This window comes from Sarcophilus harrisii, chromosome 2 (assembly GCF_902635505.1).
Source record: "Sarcophilus harrisii chromosome 2, mSarHar1.11, whole genome shotgun sequence".
Lineage (NCBI taxonomy): Eukaryota > Metazoa > Chordata > Mammalia > Dasyuromorphia > Dasyuridae > Sarcophilus > Sarcophilus harrisii.
In genome coordinates, this window is record NC_045427.1 from 580,416,177 (window position 1) to 580,434,628 (window position 18,452).

The 18,452-nt window shown below is 34.1% G+C and overlaps 1 protein-coding gene across 3 annotated transcripts in view; it reads left to right on the forward strand.

Annotated features, from left to right (window-relative positions):
* The window catches only part of PLEKHA1 (pleckstrin homology domain containing A1), an 81,046-nt gene that overhangs the window by 16,408 nt on the left and 46,186 nt on the right, over positions 1-18,452 (forward strand). For all 3 annotated transcript variants that reach the window (XM_031955991.1, XM_031955989.1, XM_031955990.1), the window contains exons 2-3: positions 6,506-6,666; positions 17,944-18,000. In XM_031955991.1, the coding sequence (XP_031811851.1) occupies positions 6,526-6,666; positions 17,944-18,000 (198 nt within the window). In that variant the 5' untranslated portion in view covers positions 6,506-6,525. The remainder of the gene's footprint in view (positions 1-6,505; positions 6,667-17,943; positions 18,001-18,452) is intronic.

The window sequence follows — 18,452 nt, forward strand, 5'->3', positions numbered from 1 at the left end:
AGTGATTTATTTTTATTATTGTTTTATTTATTTTGTTATTTATTTTAAATTTTAATGATTTTTTTATTTTGTAAATAATGATTTCATTATTTTGTCTGGTGCAGATTTCAGGTTTTAGCTGGAATAGATATGTAGGAGTTGTGGTCTGCTTAAGTTCATGAACACTATTTGGCCAGAAGTTGAGACTACAAACTGTAATTTTTACTACCTGGGTTTAAAAAAACAAATGGGAAGATGGGGCCAAAATTTATTCTTAACTTATAGTTTTGTATTTATTCAAAATTTATGTGTTTAGCAAATATTTGTTGATCTACTGTTTTTAAGGCTTACATAAATGGCTATTTGTGTCTTTTAATAAAAATAGGTTAGAGAAATAGCAAATACAGATTTTATGTACTTAATATTTATATTACTTCAGTTACTTTCAGTTGGTGAAGAGGTAGACAGGTAAAATATTTTAATAGGCATTGAATCATAGAACTTTAGAGTTGAAAAAGAATGTAGAGATTATTTACTTTTTATTTTTGAGGTCTAATTTGCAAGGCCTGTTAGTTTATTTTTCTTTTTTCTTTAAGAACTTAAAAAAAAATTCTGACTGAAACACCAAATAAAATTAACATTTTGATGTACATAGAGTCGAAAATAAGAGGAGTCTGCATGAAAGTATGATTCTCTTTTTTATTCAGTTTTTCTTTTAAGATAGTGAATAAGTTCAGAATAAGTTCAAAGATGTTATGGTTGAATGTGAATTCTTTTTGGCCTTTTCTTCTTAACTTTGTATTTAAAAAAGTGCTTCAATGACCCTCCTAATAAGTTTATTTGAAAATTGATCATCTAATTTTTAAACACTGGAAAATATTGATTTCATTTGAATATATTCTTAGGAAGCAGTTGGGACTTAGAATAAGTTATAAAAGATGAAATGAAATTTTACATATTAGGATCACATCCAACAATTATAGTTGATTTATAGGTGACAACTAGGGAATATGCCAAGAAAGGTCTCTTAGCAGTCAAATAAATTTTCAAGTAGAACCTAAAGTTCATTCACTTTTTGCAAATGAACAATTCATTTAAGCCATATTTTTTCTTACTTTACAAATAATTCTTTAAAAAAAAAAACCCAAACCCCCCCCTCCCCCCCCACCTTTGGTTATCTAATTTCTACTCTGGTATCATTTTTGAAGTGATAAGTAAAATCTACCAAGAAAGACAAATGTTTAAAAATATATATATATATATATATATATTTTTTTTTTTTTTCTAATTACATGTAAAGATAATTTTAAACATTCTTTTTTTCATTCAGTTCCAAACTTTCTCCATCTCTTCCTCACCTCTCTTTTCCCTAAGATGGTAAGCACTTTTATATAGGTTGCTTACGTACAGTTATGTAAAACACATTTCCATATTAGTCATGTTGTGAAAGAAGAACTCAAAAGGAAAAAAAAACATGAAAAAAAAGAAAAGTAGTATCCTTTGATCTGTATTCAGACTCCAGTACTTTCTCTGGAAGTGGATAGCATTTTTCATGAGTCCTTTGCAATTATTTTGGATCATTGTGTTGCTAAGAATAGTTAAGTCATTCATACTTGATCTTTGTAGGATATTGCAGTTATAGGAGAGCAGTGTTCTTCTGGTCCTGCTAACTTATTTGTATTGGTTCATATAAGGTTTTCTACTTTTTTTTTTTTTTTTTTTGACATCAGCCTGCTCGTCATTTCTTATAACATAGTAATAATATTCTATTGTAATTATGTACTACAACTTTCCATTCATTCTACAGTTGACGGTCGTTGCCTCCATTTCCAATTCTTTGATACCACAAAAAAACTATTATAATTATTTTGGTACAAAGAGGTGTTTTTTGTTTTTTTAAGCTCCTCTCCCCCTTTAAAAAAATCTCTTTAGGATATAGACCTAGTAGTGGTATTGGTAGATTAAAGGATATGCACAGTTTGATTGTCCTTTAGGCACAGTTCCAAATTGCTCTCCAGGATGACTACCTCAGTTCACAACTTCACTAATGATGCATTAGTGTCCCAGTCTTCCCACATCTTCTCCAACCTTTATCATTTTTAAAAGGTAGCAGTTTTGATGAGAGTAAGAAATAACAGCATAATCCTTCATGAAAGAACTTTACTTTTTTAAATAAGACTTTTTTCAATGAATTACTTTTTTTTTTTTTTTTTGTAGAAAGAATATGTAACTTGCCGCACTAAAACATTAAACATTAGTTGTCTGGACTAATAATGGACTCGTGTTCTAACTTCATAACATCTTCTGAATGTACTTTTTCTCCATTCACACTCCATAAACCTTTGCTGTCTCCATCTAATTTCATCTATCACACTCCTGCTACAGCTGTTGCAGAGGAAGAATTGATAAAGCCTGGTAACATGGTGATAGTGACTGAAAAGGAAAAGTTGATGATGCTTCTAGATTTTGAACCTGGTTGACTGGAAGAAGGGTGATTGTAGGGATAGAAGGGCAGAAGTAGGGAAGGTGGTAAGAAGGGAATAGCTCTATGGGGATAAGTTTAGTTTTAGCCATGTTGAGTTTGAGATAGCTATGGGATAGCCAGTGGAACATATGGAATGACAGCCCAAGAGGAAGATGAGTGTTGGACATGAAGATTTGGGAGCCATCTATATTAAGAGGGACTGATGACATCTCTAGGAGAGAAAGTTTAGAGAAAAAGAGGAGAGGGCCCAGGACAGTGCCCTGAGGATGTGAAGCTGATGAACAGCTTCAAAATTAGGAGAGTTGACTAGAGGCCCTTTGACATCTGTTTCAGTTCACTATCCAAGATCTTGTGACTCTTCAAGTGAAGACTACAAAAGATGGAGCTGATGGGTAGGGTAGCAAGAGAACTGTGGTAAAGCAGGGTTAAGAAAAGAGAAAAGGCCTTTGACCTTGGAAAGAGCAGTTTCACTGGAGTGGTGTGGCAGAATCCAGATTATGGGATTGGGGAATGAGTAGGAGATGAAAAAGTGGAAGTACTGAGTATATTCAGCTCTTTCTATTTGACTGTGAAGGAAAAGATAGCGGTTGATGGGATGATAGCGTCAAGTGAAGACTTCAAGTTTGAGGGAGAATTGATCATATTTATAAGTAGCCTGGAAAGGAGCCAGGGGATGAGAAAATGGTGATTACATAAGGAGAGAAATGATGATTAAAGTGGCATTCCCTGAAGGAAAGTGGGTGGTATTGACAAGAAGATAGAATACTCCTTTATCTAAATAGAAGAGAGGAATTGGATTACAGTGCTGATGTTGATTTAAGGATGCAGTTGAGGAGAAGAGAGGTTGCTTGGGGTGGAGGGCCTGATTGTTTTTCAGGGAAGTATAAGGTAAGGTCCTCTGCTAAGAGGGAGGAGGAAGAGACTGTTATAGATGATCTGGAGACAACAGCTGCTCTGCGAGTCCAGTAGAATCAAGAAGTGAAGAAAAATGATAATTTTGCTGCCTTGAGAATCTATTTGAGATAAGACAATATGAATTAGTGCTGGCATCTCTCTACTGGCTGCTTCCCTACTGTTTACAAACTTGCCAATGTTGCCTCCATTCTCAAAAACCTTTGCTTGTTCAGTCTATCCCCAGATTTCTCTTCCTTCTGTGACAAAATTCCTTAGGGAGGTTGTTTACAATCAGTTCCGCTACTTCTCACTCTTTACTTTGTACCTCTTCAGCCAACTGAAACTGCTCTCTCCAGTTAGCGCTTACTCGCCACATCTCTTGGCTTTTTCTCAGTCCTTATCTTTCTTGGCTTTGCTGTAGCCTTGGACACTGTGGGTAATCTCATCAGGCTTCTGGGACCCAACCCCATCCCCATTCTCCTTCAATAGGTTGGATCCTCCTCTTTCCTCTCACCTGTTGGATCTCCACCAGGTCCTGCTCCCTAACAAAAGAGGGCCCCCCCAAGACTCAGTCCTTTCTTCTTCACACGTTGTCACCCCAAGTATCTACGAACCACACAGGTATCCTGCATTTAACATGTCCAACATTGAAATTGTCCTCCCTGCTTTCTCCTCCCCTCTTCCTCTCTTTCTTATTACTCTCCAGGGTATCACCATCCTCCTGATATTGGCTTTGACACTTTCCTTTCTGTCTCATTCATTCTCTTGTTATGTCCTGTTAATTTTACTTGTATAACCCCTCTTCTCCTCCTACCTCTTCCTCCCTTTTCAGTCTTCTGACACTGGCCTCCCCTTTTTGGGGGCTCCACTCACAGCTGCATCCTGGCTGTTGCTTGTGCAGAGCCCTGCACACCCCAGCTCTGCCTTTTCTGTGCCTGTCACCTGTGTGTGGAATTCTCTTTCCTCATCTCTGTTTCCGTCTTTCATCTCCAGGCTTCCCTGACTCCTTTCAAGGCCTTTTTCTATGAGAAGACTTTGCCAGACCTTTTCAAGGTACCTCTCCTGTGAGGTACCTCCCCCCAGTTTATCCTGTGTATCTACTTTTATTTTTGTCCAACCTGTTTGTTCATAGTTTACATGATTTTTTTTTTTTGGGGGGGGTAAAGGAACTGTCTTTTGCCTTTCTTTGTATCTTCCCAGTGTTTTACATTGTGTCTGGCGTAGCACCTGCTTAATAAATGCTGATTGCCTTGACTTGGCCCAGTCAGTGTGGCTGTGGTGTTCTACTGTGAAAGTTTTGTAGTAGTTGTAGTATTGTTATACTATTGTCTTATGCTAGTGCGTTAGAGATTGTGTGTAATTTAATTTTATAATAAATGTTTGATAGTTAAATTTTAGAATAGAAACTTTTCCCAGTAGGTAAATTATCCCAAAAGTGCCTTGAGTGTTTTACAGCATGGCTTTGGAATACCAGACTCCATAGGATTCCATTTAGAAGGGGCCAAGAGAAATAGTGTTAGGACAAATACTGCTCACAAGTTTGGGTTTTTAAATTGTTTTAATTTTGTCTAGCATAAAGATTTCTTCCTTGCCCTCAGAACTGATCATCAGTCTTCTGTTATAGTTCCTTACAACTTTGCAGTCTCCCCATAGACTTGCCACAGACTTCATCTCATAAAGTATTAATGTTAAAGCATCTATAATTTGTTCTAGAATATAGAGAAAAAAATTTTTTTAACTATATAGAGCTTGCATTCTAATAGAATAATTCTTGAGGGCCATTCAAAGCATTTTGTGATGTCAAATATAGTTTTCATTCACTTTGATCCACAAAATATTATATAATTCACTTCAAAAAAGACTTTTTTCGCAATTTCCAATTGGCAAGCATACCTCTGCAGGTGGTTTCATGATGTTGGAAAACTATTTCTTCTAGACTTAGTGACTTTTATTGAAAGTCAAAATAATTAGATAGACAGGCTAATTGGATTAGGGCTAAAAAAAAAAAAATTTGCTTCCCTGATTCTCTTGGAATCATCTCTTTATATGTCATCTGGTTTATGGCAAATTTGTTGACTACATTTTTGGGTTATTTTGAATTTTTGATTTTGAATAGAAGATTAAATGCTATCTTTGTTTTTATATATTCACTTAGAATTTTCAAATACTTTAAAAAATTTGGGGAAAAAATTTGTAATTTCATAGAAAACTTCCTTGGTCAATGCAGATTGGTTCCTGTTCAGCAACACATTCTTGTGTGAATGAACTGAGGTGAGTGAACTGAGGAACTGGAAGCTTAAGTATTTTGTTCAGTCATAGAGCCTAGGTTCTATGTCTTCGTTTAATGTCCTTTCTCTCCTCTAGCATTTTTATATGTCTTAATTTTATAAACATTACTCAAGCACAATAATATTTAGGATATTGCATGAATCATAGCATCATAGGATTCAGTGTAGAAAATAGATCTGAGATATAGAGGAAGAAGTTTAGCATAAGAAAGATTGGGTCTTGTTCAAGTTCATAAAAATATTTAGTGGCAGAGAGAAACTCTTCAATCACACCATGTGTGGCGGTTCAAAACTATTCTTCAATAGATAGTCTTATGGAGTGGCCACAGGGGCACTAAGACTTCTTGAAGGTCACAAGGCCACATAGTTGATAAACATTTAAATGTCTACTACATGCCATCTATTGAGGATATGTCAAAAAAAGGCACTTGAACTTGGATCTTTGTGACCCCACAGCCTACTTTCTATCTCAGCTGCCACATTGCCTCTCTCATATGCCTAGATAATTCTGTCTGTAATGTAAATATGGGTTAATATAACAACATTCTGTATGGATGACTTCTTTAAGTCTCTGTTGGTTACCTTGGAAAAGAAGCTTCTAAATCATTTAGTTTCCTGTTTCAGGAAAAATTTTTCCTCCCTTCTCATGGGTGAGGAGGTTTGAACAATCAAGTCATTCACAGAAAATGCAATTCACAGAATTGAAGGTATTGCCATACCTCAAATGTTAGAGTTCTGATAGCTTCATATAGATTGAACTTCATAGTTTTTGTGACAGTTTCCGAATCTATTGAGGAAAAACTTAAATAGTTTTATTTCTGACCTTTCTTAAAAGAAACTTATTTTTTTTTTCCCCCAGTGTAATGTTCAAGCTCAGAAATGCCTTATGTGGATCGTCAGAATCGAATTTGTGGTTTTCTAGACATTGAAGAAAATGAGAATAGTGGGAAATTTCTGCGGAGGTACTTCATCCTGGATACCAGAGAAGATAGTCTGGTCTGGTACATGGATAATCCACAGGTTTGTAAAGTTTGAAAAAAAAAATTCTTTTAAAGCAATTTGGAAGATAAACATTAAAACCCTTAGACTAATGTTATATCCATTAATTCTTCCTACTGCCACATAACCATACAGTGATGCATCATTTGACATGATTGTGACCCTGGATTCTGGAAGACTGTGCCAAGGGGCTCCAGGCTCTGGTCGTTCATCCCAAACTGCAGACACATTTGTTTTGGGTCTTGGAACAAACTGTATTTTGTCATCTCAGGCCTGGCTTGGGGCAGTTCAGAGAATTTCTTTACCAACGTGGCTCACGAATCATGAAAGTTTTGGATATAGAAATTCATGAAAGATACACCTATAAGTTATTAAAAGGGTTGTGATCTGTAACAGTGCATGGGGCACTTTCTCTGCTGAAATAATAGGTCTCTGAAGTATTAATGTCTTCCCAGATACCATAGCAATGACAAATAATAGCTAACTTTTATATGGTACCTTAAGGTTTGCAAAGCACTTCAATATATTTCATTTGATTTTCACAAAACTTCTGTGAGGTAAGTGCTCTTACTATCTTAATCTTAAAGGTGGGAAAATTGAGGTTGAGATTTGTCATATAGCTAGTAAGTACCTGAGGTAGGATTCCAATTCACATCTTCCTAATCCTGTTAGCAAATGCTTTGTCCACCTTGCTCTACTGAGCAAGTTTTTTGCTTTCATTGGGTTTCTCTTTGCATTGATATTTTGTTTCTGAATCAGGATGTTTAAATGCAAGGATAATTATTTACGACTTTTGTCTTTTAGATTTCTTTTTTAAGCATGGTCTAAAATTTACAGTGGCTTTAAAAATCTGTTGCGATCTATTCACAAGCCAATTATTTATATCATAATACTTATGTGATTGCTTTTTTATGTTCTCACGAGATTTATATCTTAATTATAATAGTTCCCTTGATATTAAAAATATTTCTATTTGTGCCTTTTTTTTTTCTTCAGATATTCATTTCTCATATTCCTTTTGACAAAGACTTAAAAAGTAATGGGGGTGTGTGTGTGTGTATAAATTTAGCAAGAAAAATCAGCACATTAATCCTGTCCAATAATGTATGCAATATTCCATACCTCTTACTCGCACTTCTCCAATAAAGGAAGAAAGAAGGTATATATTGAAAAAAAAAAAATTTTTTTTCAACTCTTCAGGTCCAAATTTGAAGCACATAGAATCACTTAAAGGTTAAATTTTAGTAACATTCAAATCATTCAGGTAAATTTTGTAATATTAATTTGCAAGTTAAACACTAGCAGTCATGGAATTTTAGAGTTGGAAGAGATACTACTTCAACCTCCTTATTTATTACTTCAGGGATATGGAAATTTAGAGATATGTTGAATGTTACCTTCCTGGGTAGTGATAGACTAGTAAACTGAAACAACTCGGGTCTTTAGAGTGTCTTTTTAAAAAGTGTCTTTTCTTCTACTATTTGTACTTCTATTTTTCTTCTATTATTATTCCTTCAGAAAAAGTGTCAACAAATAAACACACTAAAGGAAATCTTTTCACAGATTCCTAAAGATTGTCTGATCTAATATAGTAGTCCTTTAAATATCTTCCCTGACAGTCATCTGTCCTCATTAGGACCCTTCCAGCAATAAGAATTTTAATTGCCTCAGGAGTCAGCACGTTCCAGTTTACAGATGATTTTGATTATTACTACTCTTACTAGTTAGCTTCCTATTGTCATTCGTTGTTCTGTGCTGAGGCACTACAAAGAGTAAGGATAGTCTTTTTCAATATATGGACTTTTCAAATATTGGAAAACTAAGGCTTTTGTTTTATGGACTAAATAACCCCAATTACTTCAGCTTCTTACAGCATTGATCCCCAGGTCTTCCTGACTCTGGCTGATATTCTTTTTGTTCCCAATGTCCTCCTTAACATTTGGTGTCTAGAACTTAAATGTGTAATATGCCATATGGCTTTAGATTGATATAGAAGTACAGTCAGTTGTAGTTTCCTTATTCTGAACTCTTTATTTCTATACACTCTGTATAGTGTATTTGCAGGCAGCCATGTCATCTTTTGCTCCTATTGCAGTTAGCCAAAATCTTTATTTTTTTTATGCGAACTTCTGTTAAGTCAGGCACCCCAATCATGTTTGTGTTTTTGACTTCTTGAATCCAAATATATAAATTTGTCCATGTTAAATTGTGTTTCAGTTTATAGGTCTACTCTTTAATTAGTTTAGTTCATATGCTGTCGTTAATGTTTTTAAAATACTTATCATGTACAAGGTTGAGGATGTGGGAAAAAAAAGACAATAGTTCCTGCTTTCAGTAAGTTTATCCTCTTCAGTATTTTGTTGTTTGAGGGTTTAGTAAATATACCTTCTTTCTTCATCCAAGTTATTGATAAAAATACTGAAAGGGACACATTAAGCATAGAGTCCCTATAAATATAACATTAAAGATTTTCCTTTTGGGTTTGATTGATATAATTGATAAATTGATATAATAATTGACATTCTTTGGGCATAGCTTTTCAGTTGGCTAAGAGCTGTATTTCTGTCTAAGCAACATTTTTGTTTCTTGTCCATGTATCATGAGAAGCTTTGTTAGGTAGCTTGCTGAAAACAGTTATACACTGCTAATAGCAGTATATATAATTCCTTTAATGTGTCAGTATAAATTAATTTAGCATAATTTTTCTTAAGAAATCCATAGTGAACATTGCTTTCATTTATTTAATAATCCATTCCAGAATTTTGCTAAGATTTATGACTTCATCAGCATTTAGTGACATTTAGGAGGATTTGTATTTTTAGCTGAATGTGAAAATGAAGGGATTTAAAAACTATAATTTTGATGAATTGTAGTAGGAACATACATATATATATAGCTTATTTTGGTATTCCAGCTCATTCTTTTTTTTCCTGTTGTCAATTTTAAACAGAAATCTGTGCATTTGAACTTAACAGTAACTAGATTTTTTTTTTTTGGGTGCATTTCCTTTATCTTATAGTAGTTAACATTTCCTCTAAACACTTTGACTATTTAATCTATGATCTTTCATGGCATTCTGTGGTTTTTCATTTCTTTCTCACAACTAGAAGCTTCAGTATAGGCTCTGAGAGGTTTAAAAGCTAAACATTTTGGTATTAAAAAGTAACCAAACATTTGGAAAGATCCATTTTGCTTGTGGTTTGATCTCAAACATTTTAATATTTTAGCAAGTATTCCAGGAATGAAAGGCAGAGTATGGGTGTGTGAGAGGCACAAGATAAAAATTTTTAACCTTCAGACATAAATAAATCACATAATAAAATAAAAATGATAATTTAATTTATATTTGGAAGATATTTAGAATATTCATTTTAAAAGTAGCTCATTTAAATGTTACTATAAGTAGGAATGAAAACTAAGATAAAAATAAACAAAGTAAGAAATAAAAACAGTCTCACTGATGAATAAATATAATTTTGAGAAATAATAACAGCTGACATTCTGTAAACAGTACATTTTACAAAGCCCTTCATAGTTTTTCCACTTGTTCTTTAAATATTATTATCCCTGTTTTACAAATGGGTAAAGTGAAATTTTGAGAGACTATAATTCAGAGCCAGAAAATCTGTTCAGATTCTGCCTTTGCTCCTTACTCCATTTGTGACTCTTGGGAAATTACTGGGATTCAGTAAAAAAGAAATATGGAAAGTGGAAGATGTTGACTGATTTGAGAAAAGTTAGTGAACAGATGGAAACTATGGGAACTCTTCAGCCTGGTTTTCCATCTTCTACTCAGTTGCCTAGAGAATGGCCTCTTTGGGTTATAGACATTAAGGATTGTTTCTATTCTATCCCTCTGGATAAAGAGGATATGAAAAGATATGCTTTTTAAGTGCCCAGCGTTAACTTAGCTGAGCCTCATAAAAGATATGAATGGACAGTTTTGCCACAGGGAATGAAAAACAACCCTACTATGTCTCAAATGTATGTTGCTGCTGCTCTTATTCCAGTAAGAAAAGCATTTCCAAAAGTATGTTATTACATTACATGGATGATATATTGGGAAATGCACCTGAGGAACAAATGTTAGAAGCATGTTGACAAAAGACCATAGAAACACTAAGGAACTATAAATTGTACATAGCTCCAGAAAAATTCCTATTAGTTACCTATTAGTTACAACGATTATATGACATTTTAAGGGGAGACACTGCTTTAGACTCACCATGCCAGCTTACAAAAGAAGCTCAAGGGCTTTGAGAAAAGTCAGACTGTCAGACTGCTGGAAGAGACTGGGTTAGACTATGACAGACACAGACTGTGTAAGAGGCAATAAAGACTTTGCACTCTATTCTTGTCCATTCTCATGGTATCTATCCTGCTGAGATAGATATCCTTCTGAAAGTCCTCTAGAAATCTAGCCTTAATATTATAATTTTTCCTTAGCTACAGATTTTATGTGTGTGTGTGTGTGTGTGTGTGTGTGTGTGTGTTGGGGGTGGATTAGATTATCTTTAAGGTTTCTTTATAATTAAAACACTTATGATTTTAAGGCAAATGACATATTTAAGGTATATAATGCTATAGAATTCCACTTGGTTTACAGCTGTTTCTGCTGTGCTAAGCAAGATACCTATGATTGTAGCAACACAAAATTTCCAAGAGACCAAACTCACTAATTCCTGCATTGACAGCTATCAGAAGACTCTTTAGATGTTGATTCCACTTCTCTAATCCTCCACTCTGAATGATTCACACTTGCCATTTTGTGTGCTTATATGTTGACAAAAATCTACAAAGTTGTGTCAGTAGAAAGCCACAAAGCTGTGTCAGATTTATATATGTTGACTACAAATTCATGTTTTCTAATCTCTGTTCACTGGCCATCCCAAGCTGTTCTTCAAACATCTCTCAAGGAAATTTGTAGCTCTAAACTTTAGAAGGTTTTTTTTTTTTTTTTTTTTTTTTTTACATCAAACTGAAATTTTCTTCCTTTAAAATTTAATTCTGTTCTTTGAAACCAGATAAAGCAAATAAAATTCTTATATGTGACAACTCTTTAAATAGTTGAACAGTTTTAACCAAACTTTTTATGGTTTGGATTCAAGGTTCTTCACTATTTTGATTGCCCTCCTGGATTCTCTCCAGCTTATCCCTGTTCTTCCTATGAAGTGACACTTAGAAGTGAACACAAGACTCCAGCTGTAGTCTGGCAGTCCAGGTGTAGGCTTAGCACCTCCAATGTCTCTTTAAATATAGCTTTAAGATGGCTTTAACTTTCTAGGTTAAATATCATACTTGTGGGTCTCATTGAGCTTGTGATTGATTATAACTCCCAGATCTTGGTCGTAACTGCTGCCTGGTCATAAATAAAGTTAGTCTGGCATGATTTGCCATCATAATGTCAAATGTCATAAAGTGGTTGTTTATATTCACCATTTCTTTTAAAGATGTTCATTAACTATCTGGTTAATAATCAGTTATTGGACAATTCTACTTGCCCTTGCACCAATTTTTTCAGTGCCCAGGGATGGAATTCTTTGGCCAGATGACTTGAATTCTTTAAGGACTGCTAAATGCTTTCTTAATATCATTTTATTTGGAGGAGGCAGAGCTGAGATGACAAAGTAAAGGCAAGGAATCGTCCAAATTCTCCCCCAAACTCTTCCAATGACTCTAAACAAATTTTAGGGCATTAGAACCCACAAAAAGATGGAGTGGAACAATTTTCCTGTCAAAGCAGTCACTGGTCAGCAATAAAAGATCTTTTGCACCAATATGGGCCCAGAGCACAATCATGGTACAGGCTACAGACACCAAAGACAACTTGGAAGGAAGTCAGGAAAGATTAGTTGCACTTGGATATGAGGGGGAGCCCCAGCAAACCAGGAATGCACCTTGGGAGCCACTGAATTAAGCAGTGGAAGTAGCTTCCAGAAGTCTCAGTTTACAGATGATCTGGGCTGCAGAGCTGTCTCACAGTCCCAGGGTGAGCACTAGCACATATAGCCAGAGGGGATTGGGGATCCTCCTCACAGTTCTAGGGCAGAAAAGAGTGCTGATGGTCACTCATAATCCAGAGAATAGGTCAGGAGAGTAGCAAACACACTTCTCCTTGAATCATTCTATCTTGGAAGAACTGAAAATTTACAGATTCCTAAAAGGATCTCTGAAAAACATCTACACAAAACCCTCAAGGTTTAGGACCTTCCACCCTGGAATAAAAGCCCTATTTAACAAAGAGTAAACACCAGAAAAAGATATTGACCATAGAAAATTACTGTGGTGACAAGGAAGATAAAAACACATCTCTCAAAAGAAGATAACCAAGTCAAAAATCCAACATCCAAACCTTCCAAGAAAAAAAAAGAATTGGTCTCAGACCATGGAAAGGGATTTTGCAGACAAGTAAGAGGAAGAGGAAAAACTGGGATGCAAAGGGAAATAAAGAAAACTAATGAGGAAAAGAATGCATTAAAAAGCAAAATTGGCCAAATGAGAAAGGAGGTATAAAAACTCACTGAGGAAAATATTTCCTTAAAAGTTAGACTTGAGGAAATGGAAGCTAATGACTTTATGAGAAATCAAGATATGATAAAACAAAACTCAAAGAAAAAAAAAAACTGAAATATCTCAGTGGAGAAATAACTGATGTGGAAAATAGATCCAGGAGAGATTGTTTATTTTTAAGTTTTTAATGGTAGCTTTTTATTTTCAAAATACATGCAAAGATAGTTTTCAAAATTTGCCCTGGCAATTTTTTTCTCCTTCCCTTTCCCTAACCTTCCTCCCCTAGATATCAAGTATTCCAGAATAGAAAATTTAGAAAATTAGTGGGCCACCTGAAACCTATGATCACCTTTAACCCCAAGTTTTCTCTCTATAAAATGAGGGAGTTGAACTAAATTACTTTTAATTGAATTTAAATTACTTTTAAAGATTCTCCTTAGCAATTTTAAATATATGAGTTTGTGGACTTATGAATTGGGCATCTCAGCTTTCACTTGTTGACAGTTGCTATCATATTTTCCCCAAGATAACTTAAAAAACAAAACCAAGTTTTCTTCATTGAACATACTTCTTTCACCATCCTCAGACATTTTGTTTTTAATCATGTTTTAATCATTCATTCATTTCCCAGTTCTGCTTGTCTCTCCTGAATTCCTTATTTTTGGCTATGTGGAAACAAACTCTCAATTTGATACCTTTAAGCTCTGCAGCCTCGTGCCTGAGGCCTTATTTTCTTGAGCAATACTTCCTAGATTCCTCCTGGAAGCTTCCCTCACCTTCACGTGGATCATCAGAGCTTGTAGGATCTCCACTGATGATATAATAACCATTTTGACAATGCTTTGGAGGTTCTCTCTTGGTCTTGGATGTTTTCTCCAAGAAGACAACAGACCTCTATTGTTGCTATTAGGTCAACAGATAAAACTGCTTCAGCATTCTTCCTTGAGTCACTTTCTTCCTTAACCCTTCCAAGATATCTCACCTGATAAAACCTGGTGTCTACTTTTATCGTTCTTTAGAGAACAAATAGGTACTGTACTCTTCAGGGCATCTTGGTCAATCTTTGCGAAGAGCCTCAGATTTTTATTTTAGCTTGAGTTCTAAGATCTTAAAACATTTTTCCTCTGTGTGATACTTTCTTAGTCATAGCCATCTTGACAGATCACAATTTTACTTTTGCCTTTTAAGATTCTTTCTCATTATTTTTTCTTCTTCCCCTCCCTCATTTTTGAAAGCTTTTTATTTTACCAAATACATGCAGAGTTAGTTTTCAGCATTCACCTTTGCAAAACTATTCCAATTTTTTTTCCTTTGCTCCTCTTGACTGCTTCCTGTAGACGGCAAGCAATCCAATATAAATTAAACGTGCAATTCTAAAAATATTTCCATAATTGTCATTTTTTAATACAAAAATTAGATCAAAAGGTGAAAGAAAAAAAAACATGAGAAAAAGGCAAAACATCCCCAAAATAAGGTGAAAATATTGTGCTTTGATCTATATTCAGTCTCCATATTTCTTTTTCTGCATGTGGATAGTTCTTTCCGTCACAAGAATATTGGAATTGCCTTGAATAACCTCATTGTTGAAAAGAGCTAAGTTTATCATAGTTGATCATCACATAATCTTGTAGCAACAAGATGAACAGTTTTTCTCTTGGTTTTACTTTCTTCCCTCAGTATCAGTTCATATAATTCTTTTCGGGCCTTTCTTGACATCAGCCTGCTCTTCATTTCTTATGGAATGATAATTTCCATTATCTTCATATGCCATAATTCATTCAGCCATTCTCCAAATGAAGGGCATTTACTCATTTTTCAGTTTCTTGCCATCACAAAAAGCTGCTATAAACATTTTTGCACATGTGGGTCTTCTTTCTCCTTTCTTACAATCTCTTTGGGATACAGACCCAATTGAGACACTGCTGGTTTAAAGGGTATGCACAGTTTGACAGCCCTTTGAGCATAGCTCTATATTGCTCTCCAGAATGGTTGGATCATTTCACAACTCCACCAACAATGCATTAGTGTCCCAGTTTCCCCCACAACCCCTCCACCATTTATCATTATCTTTTCCTGTCATCTTAGCCAATCTGAGAAGTGTGATGTAGTACCTCAAAGTCATCTTAATTTGCATTTCCCTAATCAGTGATTTAGAGCATTTTTTCATTTGACTAGAAATGGCTTTAATTTCTTCATCTTAAAATATCCTTTCACCATTTATCAATTGAGTAATGACTTCTATTCTTATACCTTTGACTATGTTTTCTATATTTTTTAAAAATGAGGCCTTTATCAGAAACACTGGTATAAAAGTTTTCCCATCTTTCTGCTTTCATTCAAATTTTGGCTGCATTGGCTTTGTTTTGCAAAATCTTTTTAATTTAATATAATCAGAATTATCTATTTTTCATTTCATAATTTGAACTGATTTTTAAATTGACCTTGGATAATTCACTTCTATAGACTTTTGTTTTTCCTTCTTGCAAAATTAGTGGGGTAGACTAGATCCGAGCTCCTAACCTGCAGTTTGTGACCCCATATGAGGTCATAAAACTGAATATGAGAGTCGTGAAATTAAAATTTAATATCAGTAAATGTTTGATTTGTATACCTATCTTATATACCTTAATACCTGAAGTCACATGAAAATTTTTCAGAAGAGAAAAGATCTCAGTTGTAAATAGTTAAAAAAAAAAAAACTGGACTAGATGGTTTTTAAGGTCCTTTTCAGCCCTGAATCTGTGATTATCTGTCTTCTCTCCCCTCACTCATTCCATTCCCACATTTTTAAGTGTCTGCTGGATTTCTCCATGTGGATGTTGTAAAAGGAACATGTCTCACACCAGATTTCACCTCATACAGGGTCCCATCTTGTTAATTGTATCACCATTTTTCTTTTTACTTGTGGGAGTCAAATCATTATTTTCTTCTCCCCCCCTCCCCCATATTATTTTCTTAACTAGTATGCCTGTTGTTGGCTTCTTTCTGATTTATCTTGCTCTCTTTTGCCAAATTATTAATTTTTTTCTGATCATGGATTAATCATGTTACTCCTGGGAACTCTTCCACTGAATCCTTGTGGTCTGTGGAATATGGGCCAGATAAGTAGCAACTTACCTTTTCAGACTCGTTCTACTTTTCCTTCATTGATCCTTTTGTGACTGCCATACTGAGAAACTGTTATTAAAATATTCCCCAAGATGTTCTTCTCCCTGTTCTTCCTGTCCCTCTAGGTCTGGTTCAAATGTCACCTCATTAATGAACCTTTAGTTCAAATGTCACTGTTATTACCATCCTTCAGAAGCAATCCCTTTTTTGTAACATATAGCACTTTGTACATCATTTTAGCCCTTCATATGTTCTGCTCTATATTATTGATATGTCTTATCTCCCATAACAGACAGTAAGCATTATGGGATCAGGAAACTTTTTTTTAATTCACATTTAATAATGTCAGATTAAGATTTATAAAATTTAATTCTGATCATGTAATTTCCTTCGCTTCCCATGTTTGTCAGTTAAAAGTGTTTTTTTTTTTTTCTGCTTTGAACATAATAGCCTTTTAGTAAATATTTGCAGAATGAATAGAAACAAATGCAATATAGTAGGACTTTTGATCTTTTAAGGTCAAGCTCGATCAGTTCTCATGTTAGAAAACTGATCAAGTCAGGGTTGATGATGGAATGAAATTAAAGCAGTAATTAAAAATTTGAGCCAGAGTTAATTAGAAGCTCATTGTTCAGGAAACTATTAAAAGTATGAGTTACATAAATTCCTTCTTATCAAAAAGAAATTTATGGTCATGTGAAATTTAAGGTTTGAAATTTGAAAACATTAATGGAAAAAGAGTAGAAACAAGTCAAGTATGAAGAGGTCAGTCAGTTACAGCCTTTCTTCACTTTCTTGCTTTGGACAAATTAGAGATTTCTATAGTTCTGCCCTGTTGGACTTGTGATTATTTTTCAAATTAAAAACCTTTAGATTTTCCAAGCCATCATGTTTATTCCCGTGCTTAGAATACCTTTTCCTACTCAGATGCAATATTCTTTATGAATCCTTTCTATATTCTCATCCCTCTTCTTCAAGAACATGATTTCTTTTTTTTCTTAGCATCCAAAGGCCTTTAAAAGTTTTCTTTTGGAATGTTATATTGATTTATATGATTATTTTGATATTTTTCTTATTTCCCTGGTTAGATGTAAATTCATTGAGGTGATTACACATTGTTGAATTCTTCGTTGCATCTAATACATGTAGTTTTTTTTTTTTTAAGTTGAGTTGAAGTGAATTAAACCACAGAACTTATCTCATCTTTATTACATGAATTCATTGACTAAAACTTGATAAACTTGAGTCTGATCAGTTTTTAAAAATAATACTACATCATTCAAACAAAAACCAAAATAGGTTTTGAAAACCTAAATTTACATTTGTTCTAACAAAACAATATTAACAGACTTTACATTTTTTGCCAGCAATATTTTGACTTGTATGTTTATGACTTGTAACTATACAACTTGATAAATTGGTACTATGGAAGAAATATTTCAACTGAGTTAAGAAAGGACCAATTTGAAAGATAAAAAATCTTTATCAATAATGTCCTTTTTATTAGAATTGTGATAGTCTTTCAGGGGTGATACGAAAACATTGAAGTGCTGTTTATTATATCTAGAAGTGCTCAATCTTAACTTCCTTATTACTTTTAAGGGTGCAAATGTGGGAGAGAGTAGTAGCAATTTAATTTGTTAAATTTTGTTCTAATTATAATTCTTTTTTATCCCCTAGAATCTTCCTTCTGGATCCCCTCCTGTTGGAGCTATTAAACTCACCTACATTTCAAAGGTAATTGTTTTTATACATATGTAGTTCAATAAATAGAAGCACCCATTTTGTTTTTGTTTTAACAATTTTGACAATAATAATTAAGTTCTAAGGCTTATTAAAAGGATTGAGATCCTATTGAAAGCAGACTGACTATGGTTGGGAGGTACTTAATGTTAATATAATTAGAGATTTATGGGGCAAAATGAAATTATTTTTATGTTGGGTGGGACATAAAAATTTGTCATTTCTGTGAATTTCATAGAGAAACATTAAAGAGAAAGATCTTAGTTGTTTCCTTTTGTCATTTTTAAGTAAATAAGCTTCTTTGAGGCTTAAGTTTTGTTTATGGTTCTCAATTCTAAAATTACTCCTGTTATTAGGTGGCTGTGACCTTTTAAAATTAAGTTTATATATTTTACTTTGGTAAAAACAAAAACCCTTTTTAGATTGTAAAAGACAGTTTTAGCTAC